At 38.4% G+C, this 19,489-nt stretch overlaps 1 protein-coding gene across 3 annotated transcripts in view; it reads right to left on the reverse strand.

Annotated features, from left to right (window-relative positions):
* Positions 1-2,470: 2,470 nt before the first annotated feature.
* Positions 2,471-19,489, reverse strand: part of LOC123771902 (ubiquitin carboxyl-terminal hydrolase 2) — a 179,114-nt gene continuing 162,095 nt past the window's right edge. For all 3 annotated transcript variants that reach the window (XM_045764684.2, XM_045764683.2, XM_069337750.1), the window contains 2 exons: positions 17,255-17,483; positions 2,471-13,163 (listed from right to left, as the gene is read on the reverse strand). In XM_045764684.2, the coding sequence (XP_045620640.1) occupies positions 13,076-13,163; positions 17,255-17,483 (317 nt within the window). In that variant the 3' untranslated portion in view covers positions 2,471-13,075. The remainder of the gene's footprint in view (positions 13,164-17,254; positions 17,484-19,489) is intronic.

Genomic DNA, 19,489 nt, shown 5'->3' on the forward strand with positions numbered 1-19,489 from the left:
TCACAGCGCTCGACCAGCCCACTTGGCTAGCACCTCCAGGAGTAAAGTTCACAGCGCTCGACCAGCCCACTTGGCTAGCACCTCCAGGAGTAAAGTTCACAGCGCTCGACCAGCCCACTTGGCTAGTCCATCCAGGAGTAAAGTCCATAGCGCTCGACCAGCCCACTTGGTTAGTCCATCCAGGTCGCCCTCTGTCTTCCACTGCCCCAACTTCACTGCCTTCCCTGGCCTGCCTCGGGTCTCTCGTCACCTTTCAGCCTGGCAGACAAAGATAGGAAGCTTTGATTACTGGGAGGGTCGACTTGTATAGTTCGGCATCCGGATCGTAGATGGCGCCGAAGTCCGTCACATCACTGGTTGAAGGCACTTGGCTTGCCTGTGAAGCCTCACTGGTTGAAGGCGCTTGGCTTGCCTGTGAAGCCTCACTGGTTGAAGGCGCTTTGCTTGCCTGTGAAGCCTCACTGGTTGAAGGCACTTTGCTTGCCTGTGAAGCCTCACTGGTTGAAGGCACTTTGCTTGCCTGTGAAGCCTCACTGGTTGAAGGCACTTTGCTTGCCTGTGAAGCCTCACTGGTTGAAGGCACTTTGCTTGCCTATGAAGCCTCACTGGTTGAAGGCACTTTGCTTGCCTGTGAAGCCTCACTGGTTGAAGGCACTTTGCTTGCCTGTGAAGCCTCACTGGTTGAAGGCACTTTGCTTGCCTGTGAAGCCTCACTGGTTGAAGGCACTTTGCTTGCCTGTGAAGCCTCACTGGTTGAAGGCACTTTGCTTGCCTGTGAAGCCTCACTGGTTGAGGTGTATAACACGTAACTTGTCTTTGTTAGGACAACCTTCTTCCTCTTAACACTCCCAGAACGATTGATGCTGCTACCAGACATAGTTTTGGCCAAAAATTTTCAAAGTTACTATAAAAATAAAGTTATTTAAAAAAATATTTCACTAATGGCGCGAAACTGGTATAACACGAGGTTGGACGGTCCACTTAGGGCAGCTATAGCACCTTACGTAGGCCGCCAGGAGGAAAACATCAATATTTTTTAAGGAAACTTCAGCCTGTGCAAATTGTTTTTAGGAAACATATATATTTGTTATGACATAATTACTAGTATTTCTTTTGTTTTTGGCTATGATGAACTGTTCTAAAGTTAATGGTATATCCTGTACCCAGGTGGTCCCTCCAACCCTCTCCTCCACCATGAGCCTTCAGCCACAGCCATACGGGATTAATACGGTATGGGCCGCCGACTGGCTTGCGTATCCGGACAATTCACGGACAAGTGACTGTCCGGATAATGCAACATCGACAGCAAGTTAACCGGCCTAGAATTTTTATCTGGTCAAACACCCATTTTCCGGCTCCTATGGACATCTTGGCTGGATATTGAGATAACTTTATCCGGTCACGATTTTGGCCGTATAAAGGCGTTTTCCGGATATTCGAATCCCCCTTCTCCATGTCCCCACACCCAAAGTAAGTGATATTTTTTAGTTAATTTTACATGTATGTGTTCAAGGAAGGGAATGTATCATTTTACAAAGATCAGAAACATTTTGCGAACACTATTTTATGCACAGGGGGAATGTTGCAATAAACTCTGGACATCACAGTGGTAACTTACCGTTTTGGAAAAATAATCCAAAATTTATTTTCAATTTTCAAATTACGTCCATTTTCGGCCATACAGGCAAACGGTCAAATTCAGACGGAATTTGTAAGATTGAGATCATATTTAATACTTTATACCCAAGACTCTTCTACAAATTAAATGTATCATCAGGCAACATCACCGAGACAAGGTTACTGAGGAAAGGAGGATAGAATAACAAATCAGTGAATCTGTATGCTGGTACAACATGGTTGCAGCTGACAATCCCAATCATTATGGACGAAGAGGAGGAGGACGCGGGAGAGAATCAGTAATAGAGAGAATACGTCTTGGATACAAATAAATCTCCATGGAGATTCGTAATGGAAACAACAGTTGAGCAGAGGAATTGCAGAATCTGTGGCGAGAGTGACGGACACCACCTTGACCACTACCTGAGAGAATGTGAACATCTGAGACACATTAGAAATGTGTGTAGAATAATAAACCCCACATTGTTTGAGTTAGAAAAATACTATTTGTCAAATATAGATACTGTTATTAAGAGATTCCCCCATTTTTGCACCCGCAAAATAACTTAAGATTTTAAGGGTTGTCCATTTATCCATCCTGTTGGCCTCCCAAATACAGCTAAAATGTTACCAACATTTCAATACCTCCAGATTTACTGGAACCCAACATTTAACAATCAGGGTGTAGCTCCATATAGATTTTATGAAGTGAATACTGTATACGATAGCTTTATGGAGGCACCAGAGCTTGACCAGAAATTTGCATTTCATTACATTCAATACTTTTTTTTTCTCCTAGAAATTCATCTCTCATGAGTAAACAGTTTAAACAATAAGGTAAATAAAATTAAAATAAAATTCTTATAAATATTTATTTTCTTGTTTATTTTACCACAAGTTGGTTTCTATTTCTAAGAACTTCCCAGTGCAGTGACAGAATAAACATTTAAATAATAAATTAGAGCAATCTTTACATACTGGCACAGATGGACACGAACCATACAGCGATGCATCCTGAGTGACCTCGTAACTTGAGCTTATATATGAACATTATTGCACGCATTTGTTTTTTTCTGCATTATGCTCGGTAGCACTGAAAGGCGGAAATACTGTACAGTACTGTGTTTCTTATGGCTAAATAGGAAGTGCTGTGCTCTGCATCACTATTCTTGTACCTTGAAAATAATGGTGGCAGTCGGCACTTAACACAAACACACACGACAACCCAACATAGCACATACCTAAACAAACAACATACACATATGCCAACCCATGGTGGACAGGCTACCGAACTTTCAAACCACCTCTCTCTCTACACCTGCATCCTCTTCCAGAATTTCACCGCCCCATCCCTCTATCTCCCCCATCCTTTCCAAACCCGTTGGACATCAAAGCGAAGCAAACACACACACACACACACACACACAACCTTCCAATTAATTTTTGTTTATAATTATGCCAATACACAAATTTAATCGGCTTTAACAACGTTGAAGATCTTCACATGATAAATGCAGCAATTAGCTGGTGGTAGTGTGTACAATGATACTAGCTACAGCTACACAGTAGCTAAGTTATAAGATCATATCCAAGAAAATGCATATACAGTAGTGGCTGAGAGCTATTCCTCTTTCAACGAAGTTAATTCAAATTGATTTTAGCATGGTAAATATAACTCATTTACAATAATACAGCACTAATGCAAATTCCTATGCCCATGTATTTTCAATTGGAATTAAAAAAAATCAATGTTTTATGCATATGCTAGTATAATAGAATGGCATTTGATGTAAACTCTCAACCAGTAACCATATTTATAGACATTGGTGGATGGTCAACAATGTATACTGTGTGAAGAGTCATTTTTGTGACCTATGACAACACAAGTAGCTTGAACAACCTGGTCTACTTACTGTTCATCAATGGCTGTGAGGTCACTCAGAAGTAATATCACATTCACCACAAATTCCAAGCTAAAGGCTAGGTTTGACCATTTTAACCCGACCCTCACACACACACACACACACACACACACATGAAATGAACTTAAAGTGACAACGTTTCGGTCAGTGTAGATTCACAAGTTCGGCCAATTCTTTTTACACACATTAATTTAAACTTGCACAATAGTTAAAAGGGACAAGTGAAACTGACAGCAGGCAAATACACTGGCACACCAACCTAAATCGTGCAAAATATCTAATGCACTGGTAGACAAACAAAAAAATATGACTATAGAAAACTTTATATACATAGAGACTATAACCTTAAAATATTCTAAATTTCTCATCAATGTAATATACCTACTATACTGTAAAAGGGTAAAAATGTTTGACCCATCTGCAACTGGAGTATTCTAAATGCACATACACACTAAGGCTACAGTGGTGATTTTGATCTTCATTAAATATAAGTGTCATTCTATAACATTAAATAACAAGCCTCAATCACAAAGCATGCTGATATTCAGGATTTAGTATTGTGGCAGAGCCACATGACAAAGGCAGCTGTTTTAAGAACCCACAAAAATCTTGGAGGAGTTCCTGTAACATTGTATACACCAATGTTCAGAATTTTATTATGTCAGCACTACAAGGCTAGGTGCAGCATTGCAACACCATATGAGATATCTTTCCATAGTAATATACAGTATATTATCTGACTAGGAAACTTTGTAGTAAAACTTTGATTATTGAAACTAATTTACTTGCATGAAGGATTAACGATTAACTGCAAAGAAACCCCTCATCTTAAATCTTAAGGTATTACACTAACCCAGAATGTATTTATCCTAGAAACTCAGCGTTCGTAAACATTACATTCAACAGAAACAAATGTTAGAGCATTACACAGTGGCATTATTATCTATAGTGTGATGGGCGTTATCTATTAATAAAAAGATAATTTTGATCAGTAAACTATTAATGACAGTAAGAGTAAAGAGAAAATAATGTCAGAAAGAACATTTTCTTATAATTAATGCAGATAGAAATGCTAAAGCCACACATGTTTAACAAACATTATGATAAGATTTTAACTTTACTGTGCACCACTTTCCTAAAATCTAGCATGCAACAAAAAACAGAGAAGGAAGGGCCTAAATACACCTGGTTAGTAGGTTTAATTGGTTGTAAACAAAAATGTGCTAATTTTTTGTTTGGAAAATTTAATGAATTGGCACTTGCTTAGCACAGAGCTCTGTTGGGAGTTGTTACAGCAAAGTCATCAGAGGTTTTAAACTTTTGTCTTGAGGACCAGTAGAGATTAATTCATTAGATTTTAATCAACCAATTCAGTACTCAGAAGCCCACATCTTTAATCTACATTATGTGCACACTACAGAATACAGTATCATTATTTTATTAATAGTGTAATATAAGCCTGTACCATATGGCAGATATAGCATATACAAGTGTAATTTGACACCTTGTTCCCTCTGGGTACAAGGTGTCAAAACTATTTTCCAAAGGAAAAGCCAAAAGAGAACAAGCTACCTGGTAGTTTTTTTTTTTTAAATAAGCTAATCTGGCCTGTTTTAGGACCCTTAACTATCACGAGACCTGTACCTTACTAAACATCCAACCTTTTCTTTCTACGAAATAGATCATCTTATTGCTTCCTCACTTTGCTCTTGCACATCTCCCCTACAATCCTATCAGGTATTATTTACAAATGTCCGTATCATTGCAAAGTACTTCTCCTGTTGCCAATCCACCTCTGGCCCCCTCCTGTCATACGTACCTCAAACAACCATTATTGCTTAAATATGTCTATTCCTTTTTTAAAAAGACTGAAATTTGTGTGTATATCATTTCATGTTTGTATTCTTTTCCTTGATAATTCCTTCCCTCCCTCATGTTTGTATTTTTCATTGTGCTTTAAGTTATATCAGAGAAACTATCATTATATCTTGAGGTTATCTTGAGATGATTTCGGGGCTTTAGTGTCCCCGCGGCCTGGTCCTATATGTTTATATGATCTGCCTCGGAGGTCTTGGTGTTAGTGGTTTGTTATACAATAGTACGCACCAAACTGACCACTAATTTTGGGGCATGTTATCAGAGTAGTACAGTACCACAGTTTTGAAAACAATGTAAAAGACAGTGCATTTAACAAAATTACAGTAAATCATCGATATAATCGGAGGTGAGGCTAGCATTTGCTGAAAAATGTTTCTTCTCTAATAAATGTTGAATCTATAACTGTATAATAATTATTTGCAATAATATTAGTGATATCTTGGTTTTCGAATGTAATCCGTTCCCAAAGACGGTTCGTAAACCGAAAATTCATAAACTGCTACGAATTTTCCCACAAGAAATAATGTAAATTGAATTAATCCGTTCCACACACCCAAAAATATTAACTCAAAAATACATGTCATACAGAATACTAATCATTTTTCATACACAAAACAATCCAGTATAAATATAAACCATAAATAAAATAATATTTAACTGCACTTTACCTTTACTGAGGACTCTTGTTGGCATATGGGAGACGGTGAGACGGGATGGAGGAGCGGTGTTGGTGTATGGGGAGTGTGAGGAGGGAGGTAGGTGGTGGTGGCGAGACTGTCTCATGCTTGCTTTAAACGCTTTCGTACCTGCATCACTGGTTCCAGATTCTCCTTTTACACATTTCACTGCCTCTTATGTAACAACCAGTTAGAACCAGTCAGTCATAACATGTCAGTCAAGCATTCACAGTCAAGTCCAGTCACAGGCAGTCATAACCAAAGGCAAACATTAACAGTTTTGGTAGCAACCAGTTAGGCTTTCACAGTCAATCAGGCTTTCACAGTCGCAACCAGTCAGTCAGTCAGTAAACAAAGTTTAATGACAGGCGTTCAGGGAGTCTGCCTCCTGATCCATCAGCTGGTAGCAAGGAAGCTCACTGTATTAATACAGTCCAGACATGGCTGGGGGTTCTGTGTGGGGGGATGAGGGGATGGAGGTAGAAGGGAGGGTCTGGTGTGCAGGGGGGGGGGTCCAGGGGAGGGACCAAGGGGTGACCAGCTCCTGGTATTAGTCCTAGTCGGAAGCTCTGTTACCCACCCACTCCACCACCCACCTCCTTAGTCTACCATCTGCCACCCACTATGCCAACCATCTTGCTACTGCCCGCCTACACACACACACCTGCCCGACCACTACTACCCACCCACTTTTCCGCCCGCCCTGCTACTCGTCCATCCACTCGCTCTCACCTGCCCACCAACTCGCCCTCCGCATGTTCTTCCCTTGCGTGATTCTAGGGCTGGTTTCCATCTGGTCCCCACACTATCTATCCAGTCGTAAAACCGAAACATTTTAGGTTTATGAACCGTCTCTGGGAACGAATTAAATTCGAAAACCAAGGTATCACTATATATATTACACTATATACACACACCTATCATTTTTATGCATCATAATGAACCAATAAGCAGTTCTGTTGGGTGCAGTGATGAAATCAAAACACAGCATTGGGCTTCATGATATGGGCAGACAACACCAGCAATCGCCTAATGCAAGAAAATGCTTCCAATATATTACTCTCGCCGCTATGACTAGCCACAGAACTGCTATTATCACATTCCTGCCACTAAATCCTGAATCCATTTCCACAACGTTATATTGTATAGGAGCACGAGGTCATTTCATGATGTGTAGATGTACAAAACAACGGCTGGGTGCTGTGTGTGTACTTCATACTGAAGATCATAACAGTGTTCACTGATAGCTGGACATTGTTCATAGTCTATCACAATCAGAATCATATATGACACTATCATTGCAAAATACTGCAATTGCAGTTATTTATATTATTCATTAAGTCGTGGTGAGGCCCCAACCTGCACAGTTGTGCTGCACGTGCCAGTCTTGGTTACCCTCGCAGCACCGAGGCTCTCACAGCCAGGAGGAATGCAAATGATTTTTTTCAAGATGGCATCTGTTTACTGGAATCCTGAGTACAGTAACAGGATGAAAGCCCCACGTACACGAGGGAGTTTTGAATCATACGATATAAGTACTGTACTATCAAACATATGCTGACGTGTACATTCCCCCCTTGTCATCACTGTGTTCAGTATAGTGGATAATCTTGTACTCCTAAGTATATTTACTGTGAAATATTTACTTGTGTTTCAGCCAGTAGAGATTTTTCTATTTACAAAAGTGGCCTAAGGATTACAATTTGCATATATAAAACTAATCAGTTTCAAGGTTTTGAGGTATGCAAGACCTTCACTTTTAAAAAACAGGGACTACAAGCTACGGTTCCATTTGTTGGTTAATCGAGGAATTTTATCAGTTTAATAACTGTAGAGAACATGGCCTTCAATATCAACCACAGAATCTTGGGTCATCTACTGTACAGTATCAAACGTAAACACAACACCGATCAGTGTTTCTTTAACTATTTCAGCGTCATTCATCCTCGAGCCATTATCACAGGAATTCATTTACCTTTAAATGTCCTTTTATTTTTCATAATTTTTATCCTTGCTTTCCTTTATGTACTTTATGTATAATTTTGTCACACAGGGGGAGAGAGAGAGAGAGAGAGAGAAAAAAAAGAAGTTATTTCATTCAGCCTTGGGTGAACCATTCGCCAGTTTACGAAGCCTTCACAAAGACCTTACATACACCCTCAGGAATATAGCTACATTTGAAATATGAAGCAAGTTAATGTTACCATGAAAAAAAAAAGATGAAAAGCTCTGGCTACTTAGACTAAACTTGCACCACTATATACTAATATTAGCTCAATAAATCAAAGTTTTACTGTACCATATAACTATGAGACTACATTTAATGTTAATAACAGGATAATAATGTTAATTTACATTTAATAATGTTAATAATTTCTCAAGACTTAATAAATAACCTTAACATTTTTATTATATATTATATTTCATCTTCATAAATCTTTCATTTATTATTTACAATATAAAATATATGCATGTACTGTATATTATACAAGCTTTTAAAATACAGACATTTAAATACATTACACATTGCAGTGGTATGCATGTACAATATAATGTGATAATATATATGTTATAGGTAGCCCTCACCAATTATTATTTCATCCAATGCGAACCTGCTTGTGCTGACCCATCCCCCCCCCCCCCAAAAAAAAAACTATAGTATTGCATCTATAGGTAGTATGGATGGACTGTATAAAATATGCACTCTCACTTTACAAAAAAAAAAAAGTCCATGTTTTGTACATTTGGAATTCTAAAATGCATAAAACTCTAAAGACTGATCATAATCTAGTGTGTCTTTAGTCTAACATACACAATCTTAGGCTCAGTACTGTATATGTAAACAGAGTTGAACCTCGGTATTTGTACTGCTCCCAATTAGTCCTTTTTGGTAGTCAGATGCTATGTTCATATTTGATATTTGTCCGTTTGATTGGCATTCACACGTAAACACACATCTCTGAATCGTCAGTTTTGCCATAGCTGTCATTCAGTGTACAACCTACTACACTTTTTTCTTGGATATTTTTTACATTCTTCGTGTAAATAAATCACCATGTCATCCAAGAAAGTTTGTGATAAGAGCCAAGCAAAAAGAAAATTGGTTAGAACCACGAGAGAGATGAGTAAGTAATTATCAAAAGATGGCACCAAACCGGGAAGGCTATGTAGCACCATCAAATGCGCAGAATAATCAGAGGGTGCTAAATATCACCAAGGATGCTAATACGAGAACAAAAACGCACAAGGCGAACGATATCAAAAGTATCCGAGTCACCAAGAATTCTATTGAGGGACAGGTGATTGCGAGGGGCGGTCGGAAAGCAAGACATACGCTCGTCCTGGAAGTCAGGACATTCACGAAGGACATGCATGACCGTACGAAGGACAATGCAATTAGAACAATAAGGAGCAGGGCGGCGCTCCATCAAGTGACCATGGGTTAAGCGAGTATGGCCAATACACTAGAGAGATGAAGAAAGACACTATAGCAAAATATGAAAGTGGTGTCCATGCGTCTACTCGTTACCGAGTTTGGTATGCCCAAATCTAGTTCTCTAATAAAAGAAATGTGTGCAGAATGGGGAGAAAGTACAAAGTTTTCTTGAAAAATATCACTGGCAAACCTGACAGCGTTATAAACCTGTTGAATGACAATGCTGTCTCGCTTTAGAAACATTTTAAAGCGCAGGCAAAAGCAATCATCCTTGGTCAAGTTTCTTGTAAGAAAAGCATCCAGCGAGTCTAATGAGGAAAACAAAGACAAAAAGAGAGAACCTCAGAAGCACAACTACCAGAAGTTATAATGTAATGGTAGGGGGGACTCCCCTGCCAAAGAATCGCATCTCTACGTATGTGGAAGGTGGCAAGGCATTCAACTCTGTAGGTACAGTGAGTAGTGTGTTTGCATTTATTTAATTTAATTATTGCACAAATATATTTATTTTTGTGGTCTGGAATGGAGTAATCCAATTTACATTATTCCTTATGGGGATAAAACTTCAATATTCATACTTTTTTGGCATTTGTCCCACCCTCAGAAATCAATTAAATCCAAATACAGAGGTTCCACTGTATATATAATACATATACTAGGCCTATTTCCTCAGCCCCTCTATATAATGAATAGTACAAAATATAGACTTAAGGTACAACAGTACAGTATATTCATATTTTCTACATTCCATCTAGTTGCTATAGGTACTATCATTTCTGAATGGCAGGCTGGCATATGTAGCGTGTAGTTAACTTGGAACGAGTCATTATATGCCCAATGTTATGCAAATAATCAAGTAAGCAAGCAGCTATGGCTAATGAGCGAGTCATCTGTTGAGGGCTAGTCTTTTCTGCCACTGTTGGCTCCTTCAGTTTATCTATTTTAGATATAAATTTAGAAACAAGGCAATTACATTGCAAAGTGTACTTTATGTGCAATCAGCAGCACAGGTAAGAGGCATTGTTAAAAAGTGATGACATTACTTGAAAAGTAAGTGGTAAAATTGGGAAAAATAATTAAATATGGTCTCAAATTCACAACTATTTTTTCCCCCCAGAAACTAAGCACTGCTAATTTTCCACGAATGTAACGTGTGTTTCGAGAGGATCACCCGTGTGCTGTTTAAATCGTGAATAATAAAGAGAACGTGATTCAAGAAGAAAAAATAAATTATGGAAATCCGAGGAAGCCGGGTGGAGTGGTTATTGGGTTTGCCGACTTGCTACGTAGGAAGAAGGTTGTGATGTTTAAGTTAGATGTTTTATATGTTCTTGTATTTTACATACGTGGAGCAACTATTTATTTACACAGGACAAAAATAGTGATCAAGTAATTTATCTAGGCCTACAATGTAATGTGTACATCTACACTGCACATATATCTGTTGCAGAAACTTCAAAAGAAACTGTCTTGCATCCCACTCCTTTACTGCTATTCTGTCTGGCAATGTTGTTCAGTAATAGATTCTAACACTGGCGGGAAAGGTTAAATTGTGATTTGACTAATCGCAGGCTAGTGGAACAACCTCATTGCACAATAAGCAATTAAACCATAAAACATTTTAAACTATTACAACCATATACATGTATTATAATATTTACATTTATATAAAACCCAGACTATAATAACTAAAATCAACATATTATGATAACCCCCATTACCCTGGGTCTCAAAGTATGACAACTGCACTTTAAAAATTTACTCTCTTTACCCCCCCACCCCACCCCACCCCCATGTGATTCGTCATTAATATATGCACACATTTGTGCTATTTTAGTGCAAATAAAATCGCATTGTCTATAAAGAAAAAATAAAATGGCAAATATTGCTGCAACAGAAGGTCCTAGAACATATTATTCAAAATGTGGTTTTCTAGGTACATAAAAGTGCTAACATTATTCCTTTAATTTTTCACTAATTTATTTTGCACACAGTACTGTGTGTGTCTGTGTGTATGTTTCATTGATTTATTTATACATATTATTTATACATATTATTTATTATATATATATATATATATATATATATATATATATATATATATATATATATATATATATATATATATATATATATATATATATATATATATTAGTTATTTATAATATGTATACATATACACAATTCCATTACTGCAAAACTTGGTGCATTGAGCCGTGTATTGTTTGTGGAAATATTCTATCGGTATTGAAAAAACTACTCTAGATTTGTATAAATATTAAATTCATGATGTACAAGTGTGCATATTCAGTACCAGTATGTTTTTATTTGTGCACGTGTTTGTGTAGGTGTAATATGTTATACTTGCCTTGTGCAGCAGCATATTCATTGGGCACAATATCCAACAGTAATGTTACTGCAGCGTTAACAACACTTCAACGTTGAATTAATTTTACTCTTGGATGTGGATAGCTTGCATTTGAATTTTGTTTAAACATGACACAAATTGACACCAAAACTGGACATATACACTAAAACTGGACATATACAATATAAGAACTGATCACATGAACACTATATATATATATATTACAAGATGTGGGCCAAAACAGCAGGAATGACTTGCCTCGACAACACTTGGGACAGTAAGATATTCCAGTATTCTTGTAACATGTTACAAACTGAGATGGTATCAAAATTTTTTCGGAAACTGATGTAACATGTAACACTTAGTCGCTACAATGTGCACTTTGGTTTGCCTCTTTTGAGGTCGAACAACCTTCAGAGATTTTAAGCTGCATCTCGTCTTCTTGAGTAGTTTAAGAGATATTACATTTCAAATACGTCGTCACACGTCAACGCGTAAAAACTTATCGTTCACACTTACACTCCTACTTTTGAGCAGTTTATTCACACACATTTTTTCCTTAAGTATTGTGGCATTAGTATAAACACATTGACAACCTTACATGCAGTCATACACAGTATGTATACACAGTATATAATAAATTGTAAGTATATACTGTATGTACAATATATATTATATACTGCACTGCAAATATATCGTACCTAACGGCCAGAACCACACTAATATGCTTAGATAGGCAAGGGACTATTTTTCCTATTAGGTGGAAATTATTGTTTATTTTCTCTAGTTTGTAAAATATGCATTACACTTAATTAAATTGGTTATATTAATAGTATATTTTAGGAATAATAGGCATATATGGATTAGGTCAGACAGTTAAGCTAATTTTTGCACAAAATAAAAAGTCCATATCATACATAGTGTATTAAAATTAAAGTATCTATCAAAATATAAGATATATAAAAAAAATACACAAGATTTAACGTAAGAGCAACTCTGGCTATTAAATATGACATACTGAATATATAATTAATATACATGTATATAATATACACATGTATATTAAATACAGGTCTGTATATATATTATAAATATATTATACAGGAATAACGTGTATTTATGCCCACAAAACACACGCACACACTCCTTCACATTCACGCATAATCAAATACAAGCATTATAATTTGGATGATGTGGATGATAATTCGTAGAACAGTACGTATGCTTCGGGACTGCACACTCTCCCAGGAGAAATATTCGACACTCTGCAAAGAAAAAAATGATTATAAATTGCAACTCATTATTCAGACTCTTTGCCGTTGCCATTGCTAGCTGGCTGCACACAGTTTTGTTCCCTGGGAAAACTTAAGAGTCTGAGCACCCATCAGCTCAAATCATCGGATTTTTGTGAGGAAGAACACATCAATACTCCAAAACCCAGAGAATATCTTGTTTGGAAGGAAACAATACCAAATTTGTCTACAACTGATGGACAAACAATGTTAATTACCTGCTGCCCAGCTGACTGGTATTCTGCTCAACCCAGTACGCAGCAACCCAAACTGTCGCACTGCACTCGTCACCCAAGACCATTTTTTTTTTTTTTTTTTTTTTTTTTTTTTGTGAGGACCATATTACTAACCAGGTCACTTAAGACAATGAGACTAGGTGGCAACACTCCAGACAGGCATTTATGCATTCAAGACAAACCTTCAGTGGATTACAAAATATCAATATCTCAGTGTGGATTGATTCTAAAATGACATTCAACAAGCAAATTCAATATCTGAAGGAAAAAGTAAAATCACGACTGACATGAGAGCAATCACAGGGCCCTGTCTAGGAGTGGGACACAGTGTTAAGAATGTTCACATGCACGCCATTCGTTCCCTAATTGATTACGCACCGCCTGCCTTACTCACTCTTTCTCCTGGTCAGTGGGCAAATGTTGAGGTTATTCAAAATGATGCATTGCGAGTCATAACGGGTCCCAGAGGGACAAAATATTGAACCCGTTATAAACCAAGCTAACGTCGATTGAAATAAGGGTAAAAAGGATTGCTGCATGCATGCAGACCAAGATATTGAGTAGACCTAGAATCAGTTCACTTAAAGATATAATCACTGGAGCACTAACTCAGGAAAGTCTCCAATAGCAACAGATGGACCTATTGTGCAATAAGCACCATCAATACATTCGCTATATCAAATATAGTCACAGAGGGGTGTCGACAAAATACAGGCAGACTTCATTATGCAAGCCCCTTGGGAATCGCTGCCAGCAGACTAAGATTATGGCTCTTGAAGGAAAAAAGAAGCCGACTAATCCTCATCTGCTATGTAATATTGCACAGATGCATATAGAAACAAACTTGGCATCTGACAGCTTTACATACTTCACAGATGGATCAGTAGACCAGCAGGGACAAGAAGCCGGAGTTGCAGTTAAGGCAGGAAACTAAATAGTTGGAGACTCTCAAATGGGTGTTCGACTTTACAAACATTCAAGCTAGCCATTCAAAAGGCTTTGGACATGCTTTTGCAGAACACCGACAACACGTTATCATGCATACAGATTCGAGAACTGCCATTGAAACCTTGTAATAAGAACACATACGTGACAACATCCATCTGATAATACATGTATTCTCATTAATGCAAGCACTCAAACGTCAAGGCTATCGGGTACTTATCAACTGGGTGCCAAGTCATGTGGGAATAATAGGAAATAACATTGAAGATACAGTGTGTTACTGTGTAAATAGTGTGTGAAACTGTACATATTGTAATTTTAGTGATTTTTTAACCAGGTAATATTGCAACAATAAACATTTATTGTGTACACATTACTGACATATGTATCACAGTTCCATGGAACATTATGAACATTCTACTGTATACATATTGTAAAGGACACAAATATGCATCATATACGATAAAAAAAAACATAAAACTGCATTGGAAATACATAAAACAAATAATTGAAAATATATTTGTGGCAACTCCCGGTGCTTGAAAGGCCCGCGCGACCAGGCCCCGATGACTGTCACAGCCAAAGTAAGTGGAATTTGGTATTTATTTTTACATAGACATGTTCGGAGAAGGGAATTTATCATTTTACAAAGAAAAAAGAATTTTTTGGGAACACTATTTCATGCGCACCGGGGAAATTTCATAATAAACTTGGTGCAGCACAATGGTTAACCCTTTAACTGCGCAACACATCATATGATGTGTTCAGTGACTTGCAGTAACTTGTGCTCCACATCATATGATGTATTGGAGTACTACGCAAGATTTAAATGACCCTCGGATACACGGGGTTCACCACACCTTCCTCAGGGCTCTTGTAAACAGACGCCATTTAAAAAAATCGTGGGCCAAATTCCCTGGTGTGAGGGGCCTCAGTATTGAGTGAGCTACCAAGCCTGACGCATGCAGCACTGCTGTTCAGCATGTGACCACAGCATCGCCTAAAAATGCCATAACATGCATGTTCTTGCTATTATTTAGCGATGATATTATTACAGAAGACCCCTGACTGATAAAAATGACCAGGATTCTGATAATAGCAGGATTGCTGTGATAATTAGCGCTGTAGTGGGAGGAGTAATCTTGGTGGGGAGGGAGGTAGCACTGTCTGCTGACTGTGTGACCACCTTTTACTGTCTGGACTCACTATACCAGCTTAGTTGTTCGCTATGGTAAACAAAACATGCAGATACTTATATATAACGTCTGTATATAAAAGAAAAAACAGTATGGTGGGAGGAGAATGGTGGTGAGTCAGGTGAGGTGAGGGAGGGAGGGAGTGGCAGCAAGTGGCGGGCTGCCACTGCCACTCAGCATACCAACTTAGTGGTTCGTTTTGGTGAACACTAATGTAGATACTTTATATATAAGTGTATATACAGTGTAATAACAATAAAAGGAGTGTGGGGGAGAAGCCATTTTGGTGATGGTCTACCCGAAACGCTTTGCATAATAGTGACTTTAGGCATTGTATGTACTAGCTCTATCTATAAATTCATCAATTTTCATATCACCCTTTGTATGTATTTTACCTAAATAAACATTTGAATTTGAATTTGATGGATGTGGCAACATCTGCATGATTTGTCATGTTGGTAGGGGTGGCCACTATGCTCTTTGGGCATTATACTGGCTTAGTTGAACAGTTATGGTGAACAAAACATGTAGATACTTATATATATATAACGTCTGCGTATAGGGTAATAACACCACAGACAGTATTGTTGGGGGTGAAATTTTAGTGCGTCTGACCTTGAATGTGTGAGGGAAGCAGCTGCCACCTGACTGTGTGTAGCGACGTCTCTTAGTGCCTAAACTAACTATATCAACTTAGTTGTACAGCTGTGGTGAACAAAACATGCAGATACTTGTATATAATGTCTGTATATAGTGAATAAAAGCAAAAACAGTATTTTGGGAGGAGAATGTGGGTGAGTCAGGTGAGGCGAGGGAGGGAGGGAGGAAGTAGTAGCCAGTGGTGGGCTGCCACTGCCACTTAACATGCCAACTTAGTGGTTCGTTATGGTGAACACAAATGTAGATACTTATATATAACGTCTGTATATAGTGAATAAAAGCAAAAACAGTATGGTGGGAGGAGAATGTGGACGAGTGAGGTGTTGAGGGAGTGAGTGGCAGCGAGTGGCTGGCTGGTGTGTGGCGGTCACTCCTCGTTGCTTTTTGACTCATAATAGCAACTTGGTGGTTCGTTATGGTGAATAAAACATGCAGATACTTATATATAACCTGTGTATATAGTGTAATAACCGACAAAGTATTTGTTTACTGTTTGATGAACATAATTGAATCAACAATATGCACACCATATTTTTGAGTACAGCAATGATTCACTCATTTTATTATATAAATATAACGCACTACACACTATTGAATAATATTACAGCAAAAAAACTACAAAAAATCAATCAGAGACATTGAAATAATTAGGTAATTATCTCTTTGTGGCAACTCCTGCCTGACAGCTGGCGAGCAACAGACCGTCTGGGACGCACGCTGAGTCAGCGCCTGTTTTTTGCCAGACTTCCCCACCCTATAGCGGGCAATATATGCCACTTACGATTTTTTTATTATTTTTCCCATGATCAGAGAACACAAATTAACAGGTTTAGATTTTTTTTTTTGGGTATGCACCTGTGGGTGACAAATGCTAAATAGCCCGGAGCCACACAAGGGTTAAGCACGAACTGAGGGCAGGGATGAGTTGATAAATATACATTACATGTACTACAAACCTTTCTTTATGCATAAATAAAATAATTATACAGTATAGCCAACCTTAAAAATGTATAATCATGCGACATACCTTGAGTCATTGTACTCGTGCCAGGTGCCTGAATAGGGATGTTTGCAGTAGGCAGTATAATGGCCTGAATATGTAGTTCCGGAGTGGTTGGCAACTCCACTGAGGTTGTAGAGAGGTGAGGCACTCGAGCTTGATGCATATTTGGATAGATTAAGGCCCTCCAATGGAAATTCCACCGTGCATGATAACTTTCCCCGCCATCGTTCTAAAGGTGAAAACCTCTTCAAATCTGTATTCTAGGTTAAGGAAAGTCACCACTGTAGAAGAAACATTGTTAGTAAAGTCACTTTGAAAATGCATGAATTTCAATGGCTCTATGCAAAGCAATATTATGGTACCTATATCTGTTTACTAGCAAGGACAACTATCCGTAACATGATTAAAATCTTATATATAATACTCTACCTTTCACCAAGTTTGGCTAGTGCCAGATTACCCAATAGGCCAAGTAGGCTATGGCCTATGGTCCACCAGCACCAAAGACCTCACCAGTATCAGGGGGCTCACTAACACTTTTTTTGTACCATAAAAATTGACATATTTCAAATACATACTCTGAGTAATCAATTACTTTGTAACACTGCCCAATTATTTGTCCCTGTACTGTACACATTGTCATGCTCAGTACTGCTAATGCTGTTTGGCCAAGGACCCAAAATATGGTTAAATCTAGCCCTGTGTTTGGCAATACCTGAACCATAAGAACATTTTGAAAGACTCGTCAAAGTAATTATCAGACTTTTCCCCAACAGCCACCAGATGGGGACAACCAACAGAGCCCAAAGGAAATAAGCATCTCACACTCTTGCCTTGTGCACGGCTGGATGCATCAATAGTTCCCTGGTTATCATCATCTCACAGTCAAAAAGGATAACTCTTCAAATTATGTGCAGGGTGTCCATACTTTAAATATATTTAACCAGACCACCTTCTACAAAACAGCTAAGCTGTTCCACAATTATTTAACACTAACCATTGTAGACTATTAGTAATGAAATTGAGCCAATCGATTAATTTCGATTAGGCTATAATTTAATAACCCTCAGGTTGTGAAGGAAAGTTCCTAGCAGGACCATTATAGAATCATACAGTCCACTTTAATTAATAAACTAGAAATAATGTAGTAAAATAATAATCATTAAAGAAATAGATTCCTGCTAGGAGATTTTCTCCACACAGAAGGCATGGCAGGATGTGCAGAATACCCCCGTTGAAAAGCAGAAGTGCAATAGGTACTCTGAGAGAACCATCAAAATTAGAGGCCAGAGACTGTTCAACACACTTCCACTATACAAGGGGAATAACTAGCCGACCCCTCGCAGTGCTTAAGAGAGAACTTAATAAATACTGTACCTCCAACGTATACCTGATCAACCAGGTTGCGATTCATACGTCAGGCTGCGTGCAGTCGTGTCCAACAGCCTGGTTGACCAGTCCAGCAACTAGAGGCCTTGTTGAGGACCGGGCCGCAGGGATGTTGAGCCTCGACATCATCGCTAGGTAACCAGGTGATCAGATTTGGCTGGGCTTGGTTTTACAGTATTTCTTCAGACATCTTTTTTTACTTTTTTTTCTTCTTTTGTTCCCTATCTTTTTGGTTTTCTTCAGCTCCTCATCTCTGGGTGGTTTTATATTGAATTAGTTGGGTGGTTGTCTAGTTCACTATTTCTTCACCCTGGCCTGTACATTGTAGGCAATTATTTGAGTTCCTACTTTGAGGTACTCGGGGCTCTGTGGATGCTCCATGCCTTGCTTCTTTAGCCAGGTGTTTAGGTCTTTGTTCTTTCTTTACTTTAGGTAGCTTTGGTATCCACACTGCTTTTACTTTATGCATTCACTGCCAAGGTTTAGCTGAATGAGTCTCAGGATCTAGTCAGTCTGATTTCAACAGCCATCTTGAGTGTTTTGAGCTAAAGCTTGGCAGTTTGATATTAGCCTGCTTCACTTGAGAGCCTAGGTCTTCATCTGATGCACACACAGCTCCTGTGGGTGCTGGGTTTTCCCACTCTCCCTTTGTTCTTTGCATTGCCTTATTTCTGACTTTTTTCCTCTTACCCCAGTCTGCCATTGAGGGGAGTATTGGTGCAACCTGTTCTTCACATGCAGTAATCAGGATTAACTTTTATTTCCTATCTTTGCTCACCGAAAGAATTGTTTTATTGGTTCTGCACAACTCTCATTGGTTTCTTTTGCTCTGGAACATGTGACTGACTAATACCACCCTTGGAAGACGGC

This window comes from Procambarus clarkii, chromosome 38 (genome assembly GCF_040958095.1).
Source record: "Procambarus clarkii isolate CNS0578487 chromosome 38, FALCON_Pclarkii_2.0, whole genome shotgun sequence".
Taxonomy (NCBI): domain Eukaryota; kingdom Metazoa; phylum Arthropoda; class Malacostraca; order Decapoda; family Cambaridae; genus Procambarus; species Procambarus clarkii.